This window comes from Cryptosporidium parvum, chromosome 3 (assembly GCF_000165345.1).
Source record: "Cryptosporidium parvum Iowa II chromosome 3, whole genome shotgun sequence".
NCBI lineage: Eukaryota > Apicomplexa > Conoidasida > Eucoccidiorida > Cryptosporidiidae > Cryptosporidium > Cryptosporidium parvum.
The window spans coordinates 913568-936804 of record NC_006982.1 but is presented as its reverse complement, the minus strand read 5'-3'; the positions used below and the strand labels follow the sequence as shown (position 1 = coordinate 936804).

The 23237-nt window shown below is 25.5% G+C and overlaps 11 protein-coding genes across 11 annotated transcripts; 5 read left to right on the top strand and 6 right to left on the bottom strand.

Moving 5' to 3' along the window:
* Positions 1-725: 725 nt before the first annotated feature.
* On the bottom strand, positions 726-4112 carry cgd3_3740 (P-type ATPase 2; the record flags this gene model as incomplete). Its single annotated transcript, XM_001388090.1, has 1 exon — positions 726-4112. The coding sequence occupies one exon, from the start codon at positions 4110-4112 to the stop codon at positions 726-728; it is 3387 nt and encodes a 1128-aa protein (XP_001388127.1).
* Positions 4113-4797: 685 nt separating this feature from the next.
* cgd3_3730 (hypothetical protein) lies at positions 4798-5166 on the top strand (the record flags this gene model as incomplete). Its single annotated transcript, XM_626921.1, has 1 exon — positions 4798-5166. The coding sequence occupies one exon, from the start codon at positions 4798-4800 to the stop codon at positions 5164-5166; it is 369 nt and encodes a 122-aa protein (XP_626921.1).
* A 221-nt stretch (positions 5167-5387) lies between these two features.
* On the bottom strand, positions 5388-5708 carry cgd3_3720 (hypothetical protein; the record flags this gene model as incomplete). The annotated part of the gene is made up of 1 exon (XM_626920.1): positions 5388-5708. The coding sequence occupies one exon, from the start codon at positions 5706-5708 to the stop codon at positions 5388-5390; it is 321 nt and encodes a 106-aa protein (XP_626920.1).
* A 515-nt stretch (positions 5709-6223) lies between these two features.
* cgd3_3710 (hypothetical protein) lies at positions 6224-7864 on the bottom strand (the record flags this gene model as incomplete). Its single annotated transcript, XM_626919.1, has 1 exon — positions 6224-7864. One exon carries the CDS (start codon positions 7862-7864, stop codon positions 6224-6226), a length of 1641 nt encoding a protein of 546 aa, XP_626919.1.
* Positions 7865-8689: 825 nt separating this feature from the next.
* cgd3_3700 (hypothetical protein) lies at positions 8690-11035 on the bottom strand (the record flags this gene model as incomplete). The annotated part of the gene is made up of 1 exon (XM_626918.1): positions 8690-11035. One exon carries the CDS (start codon positions 11033-11035, stop codon positions 8690-8692), a length of 2346 nt encoding a protein of 781 aa, XP_626918.1.
* Positions 11036-12544: 1509 nt separating this feature from the next.
* Positions 12545-14134, top strand: cgd3_3690 (U5 snRNP 100 kD protein, putative; the record flags this gene model as incomplete). The annotated part of the gene is made up of 1 exon (XM_001388089.1): positions 12545-14134. The coding sequence occupies one exon, from the start codon at positions 12545-12547 to the stop codon at positions 14132-14134; it is 1590 nt and encodes a 529-aa protein (XP_001388126.1).
* A 1-nt stretch (position 14135) lies between these two features.
* cgd3_3680 (UIM domain and EF hand containing protein that also has a conserved domain between) lies at positions 14136-16121 on the bottom strand (the record flags this gene model as incomplete). Its single annotated transcript, XM_626917.1, has 1 exon — positions 14136-16121. A coding segment is annotated over one exon (1986 nt), but the record flags the coding sequence as incomplete, so codon positions are not given.
* Positions 16122-16562: 441 nt separating this feature from the next.
* cgd3_3670 (putative protein kinase CK2 regulatory subunit CK2B1) lies at positions 16563-17321 on the bottom strand (the record flags this gene model as incomplete). The annotated part of the gene is made up of 1 exon (XM_626916.1): positions 16563-17321. The coding sequence occupies one exon, from the start codon at positions 17319-17321 to the stop codon at positions 16563-16565; it is 759 nt and encodes a 252-aa protein (XP_626916.1).
* A 472-nt stretch (positions 17322-17793) lies between these two features.
* Positions 17794-18069, top strand: cgd3_3660 (conserved hypothetical protein; the record flags this gene model as incomplete). Its single annotated transcript, XM_626915.1, has 1 exon — positions 17794-18069. A coding segment is annotated over one exon (276 nt), but the record flags the coding sequence as incomplete, so codon positions are not given.
* Positions 18070-18962: 893 nt separating this feature from the next.
* Positions 18963-20378, top strand: cgd3_3650 (centrin like EF hand protein; the record flags this gene model as incomplete). The annotated part of the gene is made up of 1 exon (XM_626914.1): positions 18963-20378. One exon carries the CDS (start codon positions 18963-18965, stop codon positions 20376-20378), a length of 1416 nt encoding a protein of 471 aa, XP_626914.1.
* A 349-nt stretch (positions 20379-20727) lies between these two features.
* cgd3_3640 (hypothetical protein having a signal peptide) lies at positions 20728-23034 on the top strand (the record flags this gene model as incomplete). Its single annotated transcript, XM_626913.1, has 1 exon — positions 20728-23034. One exon carries the CDS (start codon positions 20728-20730, stop codon positions 23032-23034), a length of 2307 nt encoding a protein of 768 aa, XP_626913.1.
* Between the last annotated feature and the right edge of the window lie 203 nt (positions 23035-23237).

The following is a 23237-nucleotide window of genomic DNA, read 5'->3' as shown; positions in this document are numbered from 1 at the left end:
TCTTTATTTATCTAAATTTATACAAAATTAAACTTGAAAATACAATAATTGTTGAACTTAATAGCATTAAAAATGCTGCAACAACGGGAGAAATAATTATATTGGGATAAAAAATTCCCGCCGCCATTGGAATAGTCAAAACATTGAATATATATGCCCATATTAAATTTCTATTAATTACTTTATGTGCTTCTCTAATAATAATAATAATAAAGTTATTAAATCAATAAATTATTAAGTAAATCAGAAGGAAAAAAACAACTCAAAAATCTCATCTTCAAAATTTCCTAATTTACTCTTTTTAACTTACCTTCCAAGCTTAAATAAGAATTTAATATTATTTTGATAATTTGACAATATTATTACATCTGCATGCGTAAAATTATTTATCCCGCCTTTTCCTAATAATATTCCAATGTCAGCAGCTTCTATTGAAGCTGAATCATTTATTCCATCTCCAATCATCATTACTTTTTTTAGATTTTTTTTGGATTTTTTTTGTTTTTTCTTTATATTTTCTTCATTCTTTTCAGGAAATTCTAAATCAAAAGATTTGAAGAACTCTTTATCTGTTTTTTCTTCATTTAAGTCAATATTAGATATCTTATCTAATTCCTTATTTAATTGAAGATCTTGAATAAGATGAAGCTTATCATTAGGAGTTGAATTACTCATAATTTTATCATAATCTATTCCAACCTTTAATTAAAAATATATTAAGTTATTCAAAAATTATTGAATTTTTCTTTTAATAAACTTACCATTGACGCAATTGAATTTGATGTATAAAAAGAATCACCAGAGCACAACCATATTTGATCTGTTACATATTTTTTCATATAATTAATTGTAGACTCTACTCCAAACATTGGTTCATCAATCATAGAAACTGCACCAACTAATTTCATATTTTTGGCATTAATTAATCCATGTTCATTATCACTGAAGTTATTTATATCACCAATAAAAATGTAAATAATCATTGATCCTTTTTTAGACCAATATTTAAGCCAATTCTGCAAATATAATGATGAATATTCTGTACTCTTATTTTCAGGACTATCTAAAGAAATTTCTAAAGTATTAGATGGACTCTTTAGATAATGATTATAATCTTTAGAATTGACTGAAACTAAACTGAAATCTTGATCAAGATGCTTATATTGATTTGTAATTAAAACTTTCATGCTATTAATAATACAAGTCATTCCTACTCCTGGAATATATTTACAATCAATAGGTTGAGTAAACTTATATTGTTCTTTATTATTAAATAGACGAATTGAGAAAGATCTTAATACATTTCCAGCTGGATGATTATTATAATATTCACAAGATCCAATAATCCACCAAAACTTTAAATAAGATTCGAATAATTCTTCAAAAACAATATTTTTTTCTTGAATATTAGAATTCTTATTAATATAAAATGTTTCAATAGAAGAATTAGAAAAATCTATATCAGTCGACTTTTCCCATTTTGAACTGTAACCATTATTAAATGTAGTACTTATTATTTCTTGAATATGTTCATGATCAATAATAATAGATTTGACAGTTGGTCTTCCATTTGTCAAAGTACCAGTTTTATCAAAAACTATATTATCAATAAATCCTATATTATTGAAAATATTTGTGTTTTGTACCAATATATTCTTTTTTGAAGTTAAAGAAGTTGAAATAAGTACAGCAATAGGAACTGTAATACCAATAACACATGGGCAAGATATTGCCAATATTGAAAGTGAGAAATGCAGTGCAAACATAACTCTGGATGAAATTGGAAATTCTTTAAATATATTATCAAATTCTGTATTAAAGTTTATTCTGTCAATATTAAACATTCTAGCTGGATCCACTTTGTCATAATAAGCTAATAAGAACCAAACAACAAAAGCCAATAAAGATAATAATATGATTGAAGGTACAAAATATCTGGAAAATATATCAATAATTCCAGGTAACTCTATTTGACTCTCTCTTGCTTTTATTTTTAACTTTTGAATCTTTCCAAGAGTACTTTCAGTTCCTACTTCAGTAACAAATATGAATACATTATCAGATAATACTCTACTTCCACTGGATATAAAATTTCCATATAATTTTTCAATGATTCTGCTTTCACCAGTAATCATTGATTCATCCAAAACTGCGATATCATTAGAAATAACAATTCCATCATATGGTACAATTTCATCCTTTTTTAAAATAATAACATCCCCCAAATCTATTAAATCAACATTTACTATATTATTAATAATTGAGCTCTGTTCCTTCATTTCCATAGATTGAGGTGAAATATCATCCAAACAAATTGAGTCTATGCTCATAGTATTCATTTTTTGTCCAATTTCTGTATTTTTATATTTTGATCGGAATTCCTTATTTTTCTTTAAATCTTTTGGAGATGCTAAAGGTAATACCTGACAATTCTCAGAGTTTGAAAAATGATAATAAACTTTTTCAAGTGATTCAAATTTAGTTTCACCAAGTAATTGAAAATTATCTTTTATATTATACCTCATGGAATCTCCATTTTCACCAACTTCATTTTTATTACTATTATTATTAATAATTCTTAATATCAGTAGATTTGAATGTACATCCAAAATTCTTCCAAATAAGCTTATTGTGATAAGCATACAAGCAATATCAAAAAAATTGGGTAACTTATCTGAATATATTTTTGTATTTTCAGGACCTTTTGAAGATATTATTGCTATATAAATCATCATATAAAGTGAATACAAATAGCATGTATTTGTTCCAAGTGAAATTAAGCTATACATATTTGGATTCAAATATAGCATACTTTTGATTCCTTTCTTATGAAATGTATATCCACATAAATATACCACTACTGTGACTAATATTAAATTTATCAAATATTTCCAACTAATACCAGATAATCCTGTTTGATCTTGCAAAGATTTGATTGTATTAAAAGAGATAATTCTTGTAAACTTGGACATAAAGGGTTTATCACCCAAGAAATTATATAATAGTACCATAATAGTTAAAATTAAAGAAATTGTAAAACAAATAACATAATATCGAGACTCCTTATCTTTAATTTTTTGCAGGCTTGAGTAATTAACACTTTCATCCAAATTACACTTTGTAATAATTTGCATTGAATTCACTAACCTATGTGAGTATTGCTTTCTCAATTTATTTTCATTAATTTGTTCATCTAGAATTGGTTCATTAACGTAGTTTTTTAAAACTTCATCATTCATATATTTTAATAGATTCCTCCCAGAAATAAAGTAAGGATTATAATCAATGCAAATCATTAGAACAAGATTTCTCTCCAAATTATTTTCATTCATTCTTTCAACGGATACATTGTAAATCCCAAAGATTCCACTTACAATACAACCAATACTTGCTGTAAAATCTTTATTGAACTCAATATTTGCATTTCTTCGTCTTAAACAATTATATATCTTTTGTATTATGCTAATACCTTCTCTATCAGAATTTAAACGGAAAATACATTTAATTTTAAGATTGTTTACACATGAAAGCTTTTCCTTACCAAATAAACAATAGAATTTCATATAACTTAGCATCCAAATATCAGATTTCTCTAGAATTTCTTGTATCTGCGTTATAGTAATCTGATTTTCATCAAATAAAATGCATAATTGTCCCCACTTCAAATAACTTATTATAGTAATAATTCCAGCTTTATTTTCTAATGCTTTTACTATTAATTTCATCTCTTCTGTTGGTATTTGATGTAATTTTAAAAACTTTATTCCTTTACTGTTCAAAATTTGTTCAGCTATATCTTTTGAACTTCCATAAATTATTTCACTTTCTAAACTTCTTTCTTCTAACTTAAGGTCATCAATACTTAAAGTTAACATGTCATTCATTATTGTACTTGACTTTAATAAACAAATAAATCCTGCATTGTTAATTGTGTCACAAATCTTTTTTCTTTCATCAAGTGTGATTTTCTTATTCAATATTACACGTACACTATTTAAAATGATATTTATTTCAACATCTTTTACAAATTTGTAATGTAATAATAAGTTTTTTATTGTAGTAGCACATGACGTACATGTCATTCCATTAACTTGTAAATCAAGAGAATTCATTTTATTAAATGTTATTAAAAAGTTAATTTCCAGCTTAAATATTCCCAATTAATAAGTTATTAAAGTAAATAGTCTTAATTTCATCCAGTTTACTCACAAATTTAATAATTTCTTTGTAGTTATCTTGAACTAATTATTAAAATTAATTTTCTACCAAAAATGCTCAATATAAATTGATGTATTCATTCTCAAAAAGATGTTTAATATAAGTTTTACTCAAATTAATTATATAGATTTATTAGAGTACCGGACAAATATGATTTTTTTGTAATTTGATTGCTAATTTATATTGCATGCACCGAAATTCATGCACTTACGTGTCTTTTCTTGCACATTTCCCCACATGTTCTGAAATTAATAAATAATTACGTAATTTAAAAAATATAAAAAAAAAAATAAATAAAAGTAATAATAATAAATCGGTTTAAAAAGAAATTATTTTAACGATTAATTACTTCGGATATTGTGAATTGAGTAAGATAGAGAAAGTTGGGTTACTTGTTCCACTTTCAATTATCTTATCTACAGTGAGTAATATCTTTCATTCATTAAGTTAAATTAGAGTTTTCATCAATTGGATTATTTTATTTTATTTTTTTGAATTAATTCACCCATAGCATGAGGAAGAATCTATTTGGATTTCGAATTGGAGATTCAATAATTAAGTAAGAAAGTGGGGAAAAAAATGAAAAGAGAAAGAAATTATGATTACGAAAATGAAACAAACTTTAATACAATTAAAAAATCAGAGAGAGTTATTGATAAAGATAATAAACAAAAGCATACAGTATGGTGTTTAACTCAAAGCCAAAAGAATTTGAACCAAATAATCAAAGAATATTGTTCTCTATGTAATAGAAGATCTCTGAATAAGAGTAATTTGAATATCGAAAAAGTAAAATGTGGGTATTGCGATAGAAGTACTTGCGATAACGCTAATTGCAAATTATCAGAATGCAGTAATTGCGAACTCGTTATATGTAATTTATGTGGCAATTATAATTATGGCAATAACACATACAATAACTCAATATATTGTCCAAATTGTATATAATTAAGAAGAAAATAAAGGTCTAGATTCAAAAACTAGTTTAAAATGAATAATATCATATATATTTAAGTGACTTTTATCTTTTTCTTGTGTTTCTGAGGAATTTTGAATGACGGCTAAAGGTTTTTCTAGTTTCACTAACTAGAATGATATTTTAATATTATTGGTAGTAGAAAAATTAGAGGTAATAAATTATGAGTATTTTTATTAATGAAAAGAAAAATTTAACTTACTTTGCCAATAAGTTTGTGGTATCCCACCTTAAGTTCTATTGGGTTGTTTTTAGAATATTGAATTGCAGATTCTAATGGATTGACAATTTCAGGATTATTTAAACTTTGAGAGATTTTATCAAAGTTAATCAATTGACCAATAACTGTGTCATTAAAATCGTCATTGTTTTCAGAATTAATCATTTCCCCAGTTTCTGTATTCAATTTAGATATACTTAAAGATCCCTGGAATTCAAGTAGAACTAGTCTTTCTTTGTGTTGTTTCGAATATATGATCGGAATTGTTGTTAATTCTCCAATACTTTCATTCATAGTAGTTTTTCTCAAGAAATCAATTTGCCATATAGTAATGGTAATTTTTTTTCAAAGTATTATATTATTGCACAAGATTACAAACTCAATTTGCATAAATATGTATATATAAATATACGCAACCTTAATCAGCTTAGATATATTGGAAAACAATCATATGAACTCAATTCAAATTTAATCTTCAATATAACTACAAATTCATCCAATATATTACAATGTTATTGAATGAATCAACTATTATTACTAATATTTTAATTAAATGCGCGGCAAAGCTCCCACAATTATTTTTACTTTGCATGCAATAAACAAAGAAACAAAAGTATTGCTGTATATGAGTTGGTTTCAAATATATTTACTGACACTCATTTATTAATAAATAAATACAAAAAAAGTTAACTTAAATAACGGCATAACCTAAAATAATTATTATTCTAGTTCAATTTAGGGTTTATATTTCTATTAATTTATCATTATCTTCAAATATATTTTGTATACAAGCAAAATTAAATATTATGCTAAAGTAAAATAGGCGGGCCCGCAAGTTCTGTATTATTAACATTATTTGGAAAGTCATTTGTGCTACTTCTTTCAGCAATGAAAGAATTAGAGTCGTGGGCGTGTTCCGAGATTGAATCATTTTTTGTAATAGGAGTTATGGGGATTGCATTTGATCTTATTGATCTTGACTTCCTAATTGGTGTGGAAGAAGAAGGAACTACAATAGAGGAAAATGCCAAATCTTGTTGATCATTGGGCTGATCACAGAAAATTCCATGTAGATCTTCAGGGGGAGGCCCAAAAATGGATTCCATTGCACTCTTTGAAGTGGTATCTCCATTCAAATTTGAAATATCAATACCTAGGGAGTTTGATGGAAGATGTGAATTCTTTATGGAAATCTTGAGACTATTTAATTCATTATCTAGTTCTTGGATTTGTTCAGTAATGATTTGTTTTTTCTTCTCAATATTATCTAATTCTTCATTCTCAACATTGTTAATTTTTGATGGTGAGTTCATTTCAGATTTAATATTTTGTGCTGAAGATGAAATTGGATTATATATAGAAGCTTTACTAGACTTATCAGGGGAATAATGAGCATTATCATTCTTATAATTATCTAAGAAAATACTCCCACCATTTATTAAGATGCTTCTAGCAATAAATTCTTCTTGATCTCTACCAGGAAGTTCAATACGTAAGATTTGTGACGTTCCTTTAATTATTCTATATTCAACCAATTTAATAAAAAGTGGAAAATCAATGATTAAATCATTGTTTTGAACTGAATAAGGAACTGATGCAGTAAAATTATGATTATTATCAAAATAGCTATATTCTGAATGGCCACCATTACTATTCATATTACTAGTACTACTAGCATTAATAGAAATATGTATACTATCATTCTTTAAAAGTTTTGATCCACTATTGGTACTTTTTAAGGATCTAATAGATATTTCTTGACTAAGTTGTTTAAGTCCTTCCTCTAAAGTTTCTGGCATTGGACCTCCTTTTTTGTTTGTTCCATTTAATCTAGATTTTAAATCATGGCTATTATTATTTGTATCGTATAACTTTCCATAATAAGTCAAATTCAAAATATCACTTCTTAATCTCTTCCAATCAAACTCATCCAGATACCCTTTCCAACCCCAATCATAATAAGAAAAAACCAACTTTAATCTTGAAATTCCAGCTGGTGAAGTCGTTGTGTGAGGAGTAGATCTGTCTAAAAGACACATTAACCTTAGAAAGTTCTTTTTGTCAATATAAGGAATTCCTGTCATTATTACGCATAAGTCATTTCTTGTGAAAAAGTCCATGTTATTAAAATCATCACTATCTGTACCAACTATAGCTATTGACTTTAACAATGCCATTAGTCTATGGTTTGACATTAACTGTGAATGGTTTATTCCTCCTCCGCTATTTGAATTAATATCATTGGAAGTAGAGTCATATGGTAAAATATCTAAATCATCCTTGCAAAATCTTGAAAACAAATCTAATGTGCTATTTACTCTTTTTGTATCCCATTTCACCTCTTTCCAAATTTGCTCAAAATCTGGTGAAGAAATTGATAGTAACGGTTTTACCGGGAATAATGGTTTGATTCCCATAATCTGAGATTGACCTCTTAAAAAAGTACTCATATTAAATTTTTCATTAAAATATAAATATTGTAATTTATTTTATTTTTATTTTTTTTATTAAAATGAAGCTTTTTTTTAAATCTAATTATTGCGATGTAAAATCAAAAATATCTTGTATTAGCTCTTATTCAGGACCACTCTTAATATTAATTATTAACTTTATACAGAAATTAAACTTGTTCAAGAATATTACTATTTAAATAAGATAAAAAGAAGAAGGGGAAAATACATATATACATATATATATATTAATAATACTTATTCCATTATCAAGCTGAATTTATATTATAATAGTTTTCTTTTCAAACCCAGAGTAGTCTCAAAATACCAAATTTAGCACTAAAAATCAACTCTGTATATTTTTTCTTACTCCCTCCTTCTACTTTGCGAATTTAATATTCCTTTCAATAATAAAAATTTTTTCAAAAAAATATATATTAATTTATCCGTCCTTTTTCAGTGGGGTTTGTTTTATTTACCTCACATTATTTTCCTCTGCTTTTTCATATTTATTATTAAATATCATATTTCCCGCCAACCACGTTGAGCGGTAACCATTTGTTTTTATTAGAAAAAATGAATAATAATAATAATAATAATTTAGAATAAAACATATAAGAAAGAAAGGAAAAAGAGAGAAAAGAATCAAAAATATATTCTCTAAACTATAAACTCACCCAATATTGAGGAAAAAAATAATTTGAAAAATTTGAATCACTTTAAAAATTTATGAAATTAAAATGCAAACAATTTAATGAATAAATGCAAAAATTACATGCATATGTGGCGCCAATACACTATTATTTCATTTTATGAATCAATTTACTAAACTGCTATTTGGCCAAGTCCTTGGAGATTTTCCAACATCTCCAAATTTTGAAGTTCTCCTATATTTCCAAAATAACCTAATTCATTCAAAATATTTCCATAATCCTCCATGCTTTCAATAGCTTCTAAATCTCCCAAATCATTCAATCCTTCTTGAATTGAAATTGGTCTACTATTAATATAATTATCCATAAAAGCTTTTTCTTCCTCTTCTTTTTCTTTCTTAATCTTCTCTTCTTCTTCTCTCTTTTTCTTCTCTTCCCTTTTTTTCTTTTCTTCTTCTTGAATATTGCCATTTGTTTCAGAAATTGAATTATTCAAATTCATTTCGTCAATATCTTTAATCAATGTATCATTAATATTCTTTTGACTATTTGCTGTAAAAATTCCATATATTATATCAAGTATAAAACATTTTGGAATAATAATATTTGAATTTGGACACTCTATTATTGGAGTTGTCTCATTTATAGATATACAATTATGATAAGTTTGTGGCCCTGGAGAATGTCTATAAGGTTTTGTCTGATTTAAATGTTTGTTAATATAATAAAGTAAATCGCTATTTTCATGTCTTCCACTGTATTTGTGATAATCTTCTGCAGGACTTCCATATCTATATTTGTGGTCAGAAATTGCTGGTCTTCTAATATGTCCATAATCATTATTAATACTTGGTTGTCTTCCATAATAATATAGAAATGGAAACTTTCTCTTATGTTTATAGTTACTAATACTCGAATAAATTATTTGATTCTTTTTCATCAAATCTAAATCCATAAAATATATTCTTGCAGATTTTTCCCAAGCATTATATTCATGATCTCTTGTAAAATTAAGATTATTGGTTGTATTAGTATCATTTAAAATTAATAACTTTTCTATTAATTGAGGATTATTAATATTCATATTAATCTCAGTAATGTTATTATTATTACTATCGGTATTATTATCATTACTACTATTACTATCAGTAACATTATCATTATTATTAATCATTGTATCGTTCAGATTATCCATTAAATTGTTAATTTTCAATTCAGAATCCATCATTTTCATATTTTCCAATGTATAATTGACAAAGCTTTGATAAGTTGGATCTAAATTAATATTCAGTTGATAACCTCCATCTATTGTCAATGCTTTATGTGAAATAGAAGAAACTGGAATATTTGATACAAATTTATATTGATCTGATATATAAACTCTATAGAATTTGCTTAAGAAATCCCATTGATAATCATTAAAGTACTCACTTTGTTTTGATAAATCTATTTTTAATCCTTGTAGAAAGTTATCATATTCTTTATCGAATTGTTTTGCTCCAACCACTTTTTCTATTTGTGAACCTTTTGAATGAATTGAATGTACTTTTCTATGATCCTCCCGTCTCAAATTGTTACTAATATTATTACTAGTTTTTGTATTCCAAGGATTATCCAAAGTAGTATTCAACCTGAATGGATAATATGAGTATTCATGGTTATTGTAATCATTCATGGACTTTAAGTGTTTATTTAAAGTATCATTATAATAGTATTTATATTCATGAAACTCATTTTTGTAGGCCTTATAGTTATAATATGGACTAGATTTCAAAGTTGAGTTATCATTATCATTATCATTATCATTGGATGTTGATACAATTGAGTCATTTAAGTTGGAATTGGAAATAGAACTATTGGATATTGTGGAATTAGTATCAGAAACATTACTCAATTGACTTAACTGATTTTCCTTTAACTCATTAATAATATTTGGATTCTCATTTAAAAAATTTGAATAACTTGTAAAATCAAAAAGTCCCGATTGATAATTAATAACTTCTTCAGTATTGAAATGTGAATTCAAATAATATTCATTATTTGGGAAAACATATCTTAATCTTGAGTAATAATCCATATTAATTATTGGACAAACTATATTTGGCTTCACCCTACTTTGTACCTGACAAGAATAATGTGAAACATCTATTTTCTGCTTAAATGGAGTTGGATTCAATTCGTTATCAACAATATATCTATCAGTTACTATAAGTCCATTTCTTAATAATATTCCTGGACAACTTATACTTCTTGGAAAATATCTTCTAGCAAGACATACCGGAGGAAAAGTAAAATTACCTTTAATTGTATCTTCTGTTGGATATGTTGGGAATATTATTTCAAAATCTCTTGGACATTTTATTGTTGGTGGTATAACATTAACCCAATCATCCTCTGTAATACCTACAATATAACCATTATTACTATTATAACATTCAACAGTAGCTGTAGATTTAAACCATGGATGTACTGTTTTAATAACACATCCAGGATTTGTTCTTTTAATTACATTTTCCATTAAACTTTCATTTAATTCTTTTTTAATATATCCACACCATCTTCTTGGAGTCACATGTAATCCTTTAGGGCATTCATATAATGGATTTGTTGTTTCTTCCTTAACACAAAATCCATCTTTAAATTTGCCATCCTAAAATATAAAATTGTTTTTTTTTTTAAATATTAATAATTCAACATTTAAAAATAGCGAAAACTTACTTTGCATATAATTTCAACAGGAACTTTTACAGTTTTAATACAAATTTTATCACTTTTTATTGCATATTTCTTCTCTCTATTAGTTCTTGGTCTAATTTCAGATTCACCATATCCAAGTTTTTTACTAGGATTCTCTATTAATACCTCAGTTAATTCATATCCACTTTTACATTGTAGAACTTTTTGTAATTCTTCTGTTACCATACATAAGAATGTTTTCTTAATGTTATCCAGTTCTATTAATTTTGATTTTGGATGACCACAAGAGTATAATGGGCTTTTAACAAATTCCAACTCATTAAAAACTAAATATGTATTTATATCTTGGTATTCTTCTTTTAATTGCAATTTTGGTGATAAATCTTCAATTATTTTATTAATAAGTTCAATAATGTTATCATTCTAAAATAATGAGTGAATTTTGTATATAATTTTGTATGAATAAAGTTTTTTTTTTAAGAAAAGAAAAAAAAATGAACAATAATACTTACTGGTACACAAATTAAATCTGATATATTATTCTCATTACAATAAGTATCCTCTCTGTCTAAAATATCAATAGAAAAAATAAACTCCAGTAATATAATTAAACAGAAAGTGATTATATAGTTTATAAATGTATGGGAAATTCCCATTAAAATTTTGTTGCTAATTTTAATTCAGCAATATTATTTACTTATAACTAATTAAAAAAAATTTGTGTAATCTATTAATATTTAATCCAGCAATGATTGGCGGAATGCAAATTACTTAAACTTTTATTTTTCATTTCACCCTCGTTAGAATAATAGAAAATCTGTTTGAATTTAACGTAATTAACTTAAGATAGTTCTTACAAAAATAAAACTAATAATAATTATTTTTTAAAGTTTTAAATCTACGTATTTTTATATTTCAATTAATAAAACCTAATAATATTCGGGATCTATTCATTCTTAAGCTCAAATAAATATTATTCTTTTCTTTTGCTTCTTCCTATACTTCTTTTCTTTATTTTTTTTTCCTTATTTTTTTTCTCCAACATACTCTCACTTTCTCGTAATCTTTAAATATTTTAACATTTTCTACCTCTAACATTAATTGCATTATTCCATGCATTTTATATTTAACAAAATCTCCCGCCAAAAAAAAACATTTTTTTTTTTCATTACATATTTACTTTAAATTGGTAACCTTTTAATATTTATCAATAATGGTCGTGCATGTTTTTGGCGCTGGCGGTATTTTGGCATGAATTATAATAATTAGTAATTATAAGAGTTGTTTAATTATTAAAAAGTAGGGAGAAATTAGTAGAAATGCAAATATAATGTTGAAGATTCCGGGACTAGAGAGGTTAGATAGGTATGAAAACGATCAATCAATATTAGCTAATAAAGCTAATTCGGATGAGAAGGATAATGTTGTTAATTATGACTTAATAAGTAGTAATGTTGAAGATGGAAAGAGCAAAAAAAGACATAGAGGCATGCTACAGTTTGAATGGAGCAATAATGAGGATACTTTTTCATTGGGGTCAAATGAATTATATATGAATCGATTAAATATAGAAAAGATGTTAAGCGAGAGGAAAAAGAAAGGAATAAGAAAAGAAGATAGTAATGGAAAGAATGATGAATTTTTGGATGAGAAATCAGATTTGGGATATTTTGATATGACTGAGAGAGATTGGAAAATATTTAGAGAAGATTACTCAATTAATGTACGTGGCAAAGATGTTCCAAATCCAATACGTAATTGGAAAGATTGTCATGTTTTAGAAATACAAACAGAGTTAATTAGAAATATTGGTTATGAAAAGCCAACTCCAATTCAAATGCAATGTATTCCTATTGGATTAAAACTTAGGGATATGATAGGAATAGCAGAAACTGGTAGTGGTAAAACTATAGCTTTTCTAATTCCACTTATTAGTTATGTAGGGAATAAACCAATACTTGATTATAAAACAAGTCAAGAAGGACCATATGGACTTATTCTTGCTCCAGCCAGAGAATTAGCACTTCAAATTGAAGATGAAGCTCAAAAATTATTAAATAAAACTCATGAATTAAAAAGAATACGTACTTTATCTATTGTTGGAGGAAGAAATATTGATCAACAAGCATTTTCACTTAGAAAAGGAGTGGAGATTATTATTGCAACTCCAGGTAGAATGCAGGATTGTCTTGAAAAAACATTAACAGTATTAGTACAATGTTCATATGTTATTTTGGATGAAGCTGATAGAATGATTGATTTAGGATTTCAAGACTCTCTCAACTTTATTCTTGATCAGATACCGCCAGAGATTCAAAGAACTACTCATATGTTTAGTGCTACTATGCAGAAAGAGCTTGAAAACATTGCGAAAAGGTATCTTAATTCGCCAATTAATGTTACTATTGGAGATATTGGAGCAGGAAAAAAATCAATTCAACAAATACTCAATTTTATTAGTGAAAATAAAAAGAAATCTACGTTAATTAATACTTTAAATAATAAAGAATTGGCAGTACCACCAATTATTGTTTTTCTTAACCAAAAAAAGATGGTAGATATTGTATGTAGAGAAATTGTATCTCATGGTTTTAAAGCAACTTCTCTACATGGTGGGAAAATGCAGGAAGTTAGAGAAAATAGTCTTAATTTGTTTAAAAGCGGAGTATTTGACATTCTTGTATCTACCGATGTTGCTGGACGTGGTATTGATATTAATAATATTAACCTTGTTATAAATTATGATTTCCCAAAATCGATTGATACTTATACTCACCGTATTGGAAGAACAGGAAGAGCTGGGAAAAATGGTATTGCTATTTCATTTATAACACCTGAAGATTCGGGATTATTTCCTGAGCTCAAAAAAATCCTTTTAACTTCAAATAATCCAATACCAAACGAACTAAAAAATTTTTAATTTATAGGTTTAAGATTTTAGTTTCAATTACAGTCTCTCCTCCCCATCTTGTTTGTAAAATTGAAATTAAATCCAATTCTTCAATAGATTTTCTTTTATCATTGTCATTTTGTTTATGATTAGAAGAAAATTTATCGTAAAGTTTTTTAGTTTTGGAATAGTTTTCAAGTGGAAATATTGTAGAAATGATTAATTTCTTTCCAATATGATTTTGACCATCAAAAATATATACAGAAGTCCATAATTTATATTGGCTTATTAAAGAATTATCTCCTGTTCTACTTCCTCTAAGTTGATTATCTTCTTCATTTTCGATTCCCACCAAATTTAATATACACTTCTTTAAATCATTCCACAGAATTATTCCATTTTCACTAAATTTTTTAAGTTCAAACATACAGTCTTTTAAATTAATTTCATTTAGAAACTTTTCTAATTGATTATCAAAGATAAATCCAGAATTTTCAGTATCAAACTTTTCAAAAGCTTTTTGCATAACTTGAATAAACTCTTGAGAAATGGTTAGAATACATTCATTGAAATTAAAACTGAATGAGCATTTATAGTGATTTTTATTAACAATAATCCAAATAGGATAAAGAGGATATTTATAATTTAATCCAACTTTACAATACTGTAATGCTTCATGTTCTGTTAAATAACCTAGTATAGACTTCTTATAAATACCTTTTAAAGATAGCGATTCATTAGTATCACCTGCTCCTGTTACTGTTCCTCCACCATTATCGTTCAAAATCTTTACACCATCAAACACATTAGATACTGCACTTCCTGTGATAAATAGATTCACAAGCTCTTGACTACAATGACCAAACATTCCTACTAAAGGATTCGTAAAGTCATCCATATCCAAGCGAATCTGATTTGGAGTTCTTGAACCAACAATCGAAACTAATATTGAAAATAATGAGCCAATATTAGAGAAGATTCCAGATTTTAAACGTCTCCAGTAGAATTTATAAACTTCCATAATATCATCATATTCAACATAATAATACAAATTGTTTCCATTTCCAATTAAACAATTACTTATCAAGTCAAAATGTCTATTCTGTTGAAGTGTTTCCATTTTTTCATATGGTTTATACTGAATAACACGATACTTGCTTTCAGGAGACGATTGGAAAAATATCATACATATTGATTGAATTAAAGCTTCCCAACAATCCTCCTCACTTATAGAATTCAAATACTCAACCAGATCTTCCTGATATTTTTCCTTAATCATTTTAAGCCTTAAAGGATTAAATATTAATTGACTTATAATAAATCCATTCAGGGAAGCTAAAACTCCACAAGGACCACCTCCTTGTTGAATTAAACAGTAGTTCATACTTTTAAAGTTTTCTTTAAAAGTGAAAATTGATCGATTTTCCTTAAAAAAATCAGTTTTATTATCATCTTCTATTTTTGGAATTGAATTACATGTAAACTCAATTGAATGATAGATCCATCTTTTAATGTCTTCATCCTGAGCCAATAAATTTCCATTAATTCCAAAAATTATTTCAATAATTTCATTTACATTGTCAATGGGTAAAGGTTTTAATTCTTTATCTTTATAGGGGTCATAAGTTTCATTAAAATGTTCGTGTAATTTATTATCTATAATAACTTTCTTTCCTGTTATTATCTGAGTTAAAGAATCAATATCATTCTTTTTCTTACAATTATTACAATTATTATTATTAAGATTCAATATATTCACCAATTCATTCTGCATAGACTCTGAATAATTTATCAAATCATCAAATGTTACAGAGTTATTGATAAATTCAATATCGTTGTTATCCTTACTCTGCTTTTTATTTTCATCCAGAGTTTGAATGCCATTATTTTTTAATATATTATTGGTATTATTAAATTCGCGAAGGGATTCAGATAATGCACGCTGAAGTTCTAAGTCATCATCATCTTCTCCTTGCCCATTTATTGCACCAAAAGAATTCATTCTTGTATTTAAAAATCACTTGAGATTCAAATTTGCCTTTGAAAATTAAAAGCCAATATCTCTTAATTTAAAGACTTTATAAGAATGAACAATAACCAATTTTGTGTATTTTTCTATATTAAATCTTATTAATTAAAAAAAAAAATTTCTTTATTACTCAACAAAAAAGTGTTATGTATCTCTGATAATGGGACTGTATTTTCAAATATCTTGCAAGCACTAATTAAATGACCATCTTTTGCATTTAATTATTTCCAACAATAAATAACCACAAATCTGAGGGTAAAATTAATAATAGAAAAATCTCATATTAATGATCACCCCGCTTTTGTTGAAAATTTAATTAATAGTTATTATGGAGCAATGTAACTTTTTCTTAATAGAATTATATGAATAACCTGAATATTTTAATTAATGTAAAAATGTTTGTAGTATTCAAATCGTTTGAGAATTGATTTATCTTGAATTTTTTTTCTGAATCAATAATCTTGATTCACCTTTGAAATCTTTTTTAAATTCGTTAGATTCAGTTTCTGCTTCTAGTTCAGCTTCAGCTTCTTCTGCAAGCAAATCTCTCTTATTTCTATAAACGGCAAATCCATATATTCTAGGTACATAATATTGGGGGGATTTATTTTTTGAGGTAACTAATCCATATTGCAAAGCAAATAGTGGAGCAAAACTTGTACCAAAGAATGCTCCATCTATGGAGGCTAGTCTTGTTGATTTTGGATTATATACTTCATTACATGTTGCACAGTATACTTTACAACTATTCACATTTGGTAGATCACTAAGTCCAATAGGTAATAAAGGGAAATTATTACATGAAACATTTGGACAAAGACCATATTTTTGTGTCTGGTATTTTTCAAATAACAAATGCATTCCTTTAGATGTTAATATATATCTTGCGTGTATTAATCCATAAAGTAGCTGGGCAGATGATTCAATTGCACTTATTTCATCCTCACTAAAGTCATCATCAATACGATCTAAAATCATGTCAAGAGCATCATCGTAGTATATTACATGTTCATTTAAACCAGTCAAGTTAAAGTCATCCATAATATATTCATCATCTACTTCAATAAAAAATTCACTTCTCTTAAGTGAGCAAAACCATTCTATCCAGCTAGCCTCTTCTTCATAATCCAGCTCATTTCCAGAAAATGAATACTCCATACTATCACCTGGTTCCGAAGTGTTATCCATTTTTCCAAAATGATGTGTTTTGTTTGTAATTATTAATTTCACTCTCCAGAATGGATTTCTTTTTTTTTCTTTTTATAAAACTTAACTGAAATAGGTAAAATATATGCTTATATATAATATTAATTTACAGATATATATAAATATATATATAAATGCTTAATATATATATGTGAGTTAGTACATCTATAAGCTTTGTTTCATAACTTTTTTCTTTAATTTATTAATATTTTTTTTTTAAATTTTTATTAAAAACCAAAATTCAGGCGCATGATTTGTCTTGACAATAATTATTTCTGCAGGGATTTTTTTTTTAAATAAATTTTTTTTTAATTTGATATTTTAATAATAAAAAGAAATTTTAATTATTCGGTTGGAAAAATTTTATCCATTTTTTTAAATCAAAAAATTCGATTAAATTTTCGCCAATACTACCATTTTTGATTTTTAAACTTATTGATTAATTTAGAATTGATTCAAATTATCGCAAATGAGTATCCAAGAAACTATCAATGAAAGAATTTCCAAATCTTTGAATCCTACACTTCTTGACGTTGTAGATGTCAGCAATTGTAATTGTGGGTATATGTTTAAAGTTATTGTTGTATCAGACTGTTTTGTCGGTAAAAGAATCTTGGAAAGACAAAGATTGGTTAACGAAGCCATTGGAGAGGTTTATAATGAAATCCATTCTGTCACTATGAAGTGTTATACTTCTGAGGAATACTCTAAATCTCAGAATTCAGCATGATTTTCGTGTTTCTTATATTTTTTTCACTTTTTTTAACCTTTGTTTCGTCATGTTTTCTTACACTTGATCACGGAAAGTCAAATTTTAATATATTTGTTATATTTATATCTTATTATTTTAATTAATATATTTTCATATCCTGGGAATTTATAAACTTAGATAAATAATTTTATTTTTAAAAATAATGCATGCAGAAATTTATGCTTCTGCATTTTTTTTTAATACTTCTATACCGGAGTTTGTGCAATTACGTGTTTTTTTTTTAATAATTTAATGTGGACAATTATTTTTTCAAGTGCATGCAATTAAGATGGAACGATTAACAATAGTATAAGTTGAAGTTATTATTTAAATTGAATTGAAAGACGGGAAAGTTATAAATATTAATAAAAAAATATTATCTAAATATGTAAGTTTGTCGCAGTTGATTTATTTAAGTAGAAAAGAATGAGATAAATATATTCCAATTAATAAACATAAAAAAATGAATTATTGAAATGAAATGAAGTAAAAAAGTGAGGATTATATTTAATCAGGGCATTTAATTAGTTATTTTTATGAACAAAACTTTGATGGAAATAATAATGAATAGTATAAAAATATTGATTCAAATCAAATATTACTAATAATTGAAGCTAAATTTATAAGGCGCAATAATAATTCACATTGTCAAATTGCTAAAAACAAATATTTGGTTTTATTTTCTTTTTCTTTCATTTTTTGATTTGAAAGTTTTGTTGGAAAAAGGGAGAGTAAAAAAAGTACAGATATAGGAAATTTTTAAAATACTTATATTGATAAAATACCTCTGGAAAATACTCGAAGAAATAGTTGGAAAGCATAAATTGTGGGGAGAAAATAGAAATTTGAAAATAAGAACCTAGTAAGGTAAAATGGAGATCCAATTTTCTTTCTTGAATGAATTTTTACTTGGTAAAAAACTGGTTCCAAGGAATTGGGGAATTCTTTTAAAAGATATCGAAAAGGATCTGAATGAATTGGTAAAAAGTAACATTGGCAGTAATGATCAGTTATCAGAAGAAGTGAAAATTTATTTAAATAATATTAAGGATGATGAAAAGAATTACAAATTTCTAAATAAACTTATAGAGTTTTTGATTTCCTCAAAAGAGGGTGAGATGAAGACAATTTTTGGGAATTATAAATCTAAGCTAATTAATGAATTATTAAATATAAAAAAACGGTATCAAGATAAGAATTTATATTTATCAGAAGCAGCAAAAGAAGCCAATTATATTTTAAAGTTTGGTTTAAGTCATTTAGAGAAGGAACAGAGGGAAATAGTCTCGAAAATTAAAAATACTAGGAAGAAAGTGCAAGAATTAAATACTACAAAAGATAAAAATATAGAATTAATTAATAGTGAATTATCAAGCTTTGGATTAGAGAATATTATTACTTATAGTAAAGTTGGACTAAATACAGATTATTTTCCAAGAGACAAAATTTCAGATGGATTACAGAATTTTTATGATAAAAAGCTTAAACATTTCTCGTCAGAACTATTTGAAGAAATTAATGAATTATTAAAGGATGATGTTTTATTTAATTTATATCTTGAATTAATTAAGGAAGCTAACGTAGATCTTGTTGATAGCGATAAATATATAATGGAACATTTAATAAATTTCCCAACTTTGAAAATGTTGATTGGAAATCTAGAAAAAATTGGAAGTGAATCTGAATTAAGCGATAATGAAAAAGAAAACAAGTATTCTATTGAATTAATTGATGATTCAACTATAGAAAATTCAGTTTCTGATGAAAATTTTAAAAATTTTGTAATTTTAGAAGAATCACCGCTTCTTATTCGATTATTTGAGGATCGTCAACTCTTTGGAAAATTACTCATGGAACTTTATGAAATTGAGTCATTTATTAAGAGGAGTTTAGTTGAAAGCTTTGGTATGGAATGGAAGGCAAAAATAAATATGAATACTGACACAAAATATAAAACAATAATAGAATTTTATAATTTGGTCAAAAAAATTATAGGAAAATTAACTGAATCTGAAAATTATGAAATAATCACATTCAAAAGAAATAAATACGTTGTTATTGAGAAGAAAGTTGAAGTATTTTTTTCCATTTTTAATAATATAATCAATCAGCAAAATTTAATTAATAATTTGGAGAATAGGATTAAGCAATATCATCAAGATTTGAGTGAATCTCAGCAGAGGTATACCGAATCAACACAAAAACTGAAGGAGAATGTTATCCTATTGCAAAATGAATTAAAAAATTTATTAAAAAAAGAATATATAATTAAAGGTATAAATAAATAAGTTGATCTGGGATTTGGCGCCAATTATTACATTTTTTTTTTGTGTTTTTTCCCTATGAGAATAAAAAAAACAAAGAATTGAATGGTTATTCAAATAGATTTGCATGGCTTTAATGTAAATTATTATATTAATTATTCATGTTAAAGTATTTTGAAAGAGGAATTTGAGATTTAGAAGCTGAAAAAAAGTATTAAGTAGGAATAATAATACTAAGTAACAGAACAAATATTATTGGATCTTGTGTGGAAGGATAAATAAGTATATAAATACACTAAATATATTATTATTTGAAGAAAAACAAATTGAAAACAGGATATATATGATTTTTTTATTCTAGCAAATATATATTATGAATGGTTTAATGGATATTTCTTTTAAAAATTGGTCATTTCTAGCTATTTTAAATATATTACTATTCATTACAAAATTTCAAAGTGGTGCAACTAGTGCTACAGATGAATTATTTAATGAAATTAATAACATTTATTCACCATGTGAATTTGAAAATTCTCCTTTTACAGGATGTGTATCGTTAAATCCTATAAGAACTGGCAAAAAAAGTGGAAAGGAAATTAGAATTCATGCATCATTATTATATTTAGCAAATTACAGAACAAAAAAAGTAGTATTAAAAAAGCCTGTAAAATTTCATACATTAAAAACATTTCAGTCTTTGGATGAAAATAATGATGAAATAAAAAGTGAATATAACTATGGATATGATCAAAATGAAATTGATGATGAAATAATGAAAGAAGATAAGCTGATCGGATTGAATGATATTATTAATGATGAAGAAGGTAGAATTATGGAGTATTTGCATGATCAAGTAAAGTTTTCTAGTATGCCAAAGTTAATCAGTTCTAATTGGGAAAATACTGGTTGGATAGTTATGGAATATTATGATGGAATATCTTTACAAGAATTTTATCAAGCAATATATAAAGATATTGATGATATTAAGGTACAGAATAATCATAAATTTCAAGATAGAATGATATTAAAAAAAGGAATTATTTATAAAGAATTACATGAATTTATTAAAGACAAAGTAAATAATAATAAAGATATTGATAATCATATAGAAAATGGTGAGATACCTTATGAACATAAAAAATCAAATGATTCTTTGGATTATTTAGAATTGAATGGCGATTATAAAAGAAATAACTGGTTTTTTAAATTATTAATTTCTCAATATAATGCAATATCTCAAGTATATTTAGAGTTATTAAAGAAAGGAGTAATTCATTGTAATCCAAGCCCTTCATCAATAATGATTAAAAAAGGAAAACTTGGAATACACCCAAGTGAAATTATTTTTCTGGATTATTCTCAATCAATTAAGTGGAATATTGAAACTTCACAAATATTTTATTCGGATATTAAACAATCATGTATACCAGATTTAAGACCAATATTATCATTTTTACTTGCAGATTTTGGTGTATATATTCCATTATCATCCATAGATGTTTCATTTTTTGGTACAATTTCATTAGCACCTATCAATATTATTACAAAAATGGATGATTCTACTGCAACTGGACAATGCATTGATTATAATATTTTACTCAAAGAATATTATAATACAAATTTTAGTTGTAAAGATTTGCTTGCTGATTATACATTAAAGTATTATCATTCTATTGATTGTAATACTCCTCTTCCAAATAATTCAGCTTTACCATATAATTTTCGATTATTCCATTTTTGTCAGAAAACATGTCAAGTATGTAATAAAGAATGTGAAGGATTGGTATCATTAATGAATACTGAATTATATGAGGAATCTTTAAAAGATGGGAATAATAATATATTAAAAGATTCATTTGTGGAAAGATTATTTAGAGCATGTAGACCAAATACTGATTTATTATCATATGAAAATCTATCCAATTATTTGTTTATCAATGATGACTGGGGACAAATTAATAATGATGGTCATACAAATATCGATCATAATGATCATTTAAAAAATGAAAAAAATGATAAATCCATTCTTGGTTGTAAATGGTGTATAGTACATCAAAATATATTAAAAAATGTATTAATATATTTTGAATTACCTCAAATCATTTTGTATCCAAATATTGATTTGTTTATTGGTAACATTAATATTTTAATTGATTCTCATCAAATAATACAAAATAATTTAAGAAATTATTTGATTAATATGAATTTTCATACATTTAATGATATTTTATCTGGTAATATATCAGGAAAAGAATATTTAGGACCAAAGAAAACTTTTCTATCAAGATTTAAAGATTTTCTGTTAAGAAGGACTATTAATTCGTATTTATTCATTGGAGATGAAATTGGACAAGTTCAAAGGAATAATAATAATAATAATAATAATAATAATAATATTCAGTTTTCTAATTCAAATATTGGTTTTTTTGAATTTTCATTTAAGGATGAATTTAAAGAAGAAATTCCTTCAGGACTATTATATTATAAGATTTTGGAAAATGAATATTTATTTATTAATATAAAGATTATTAAGCAAGCTTTTGTTAGATATATGTTCAAAGGATTTAGTTCAAGATATAGAGAAAGAATATTTGAGATGTTCAAAACTTATTCATTAAGATTACTACCAAATTCATTGAGAGCATTTCCAATTTTTGAGACAAGTCTACAGGAGAAATAAAGTTGGTAAATAGATACCCACTTTTATTATATAAAATTCAACAAATATTCCAAACGATTCCATTTTTAATTTCTTAAATTTATTCTTTTAATTTATTTGATGGTATTTAATATTTGTTTAAGTTCAGTCAAAAGATTTTCTTGTGAATTAATGATATTACACAATTTTCCAAAGGTTTCTGGTATATCTCCAAGATTACTATT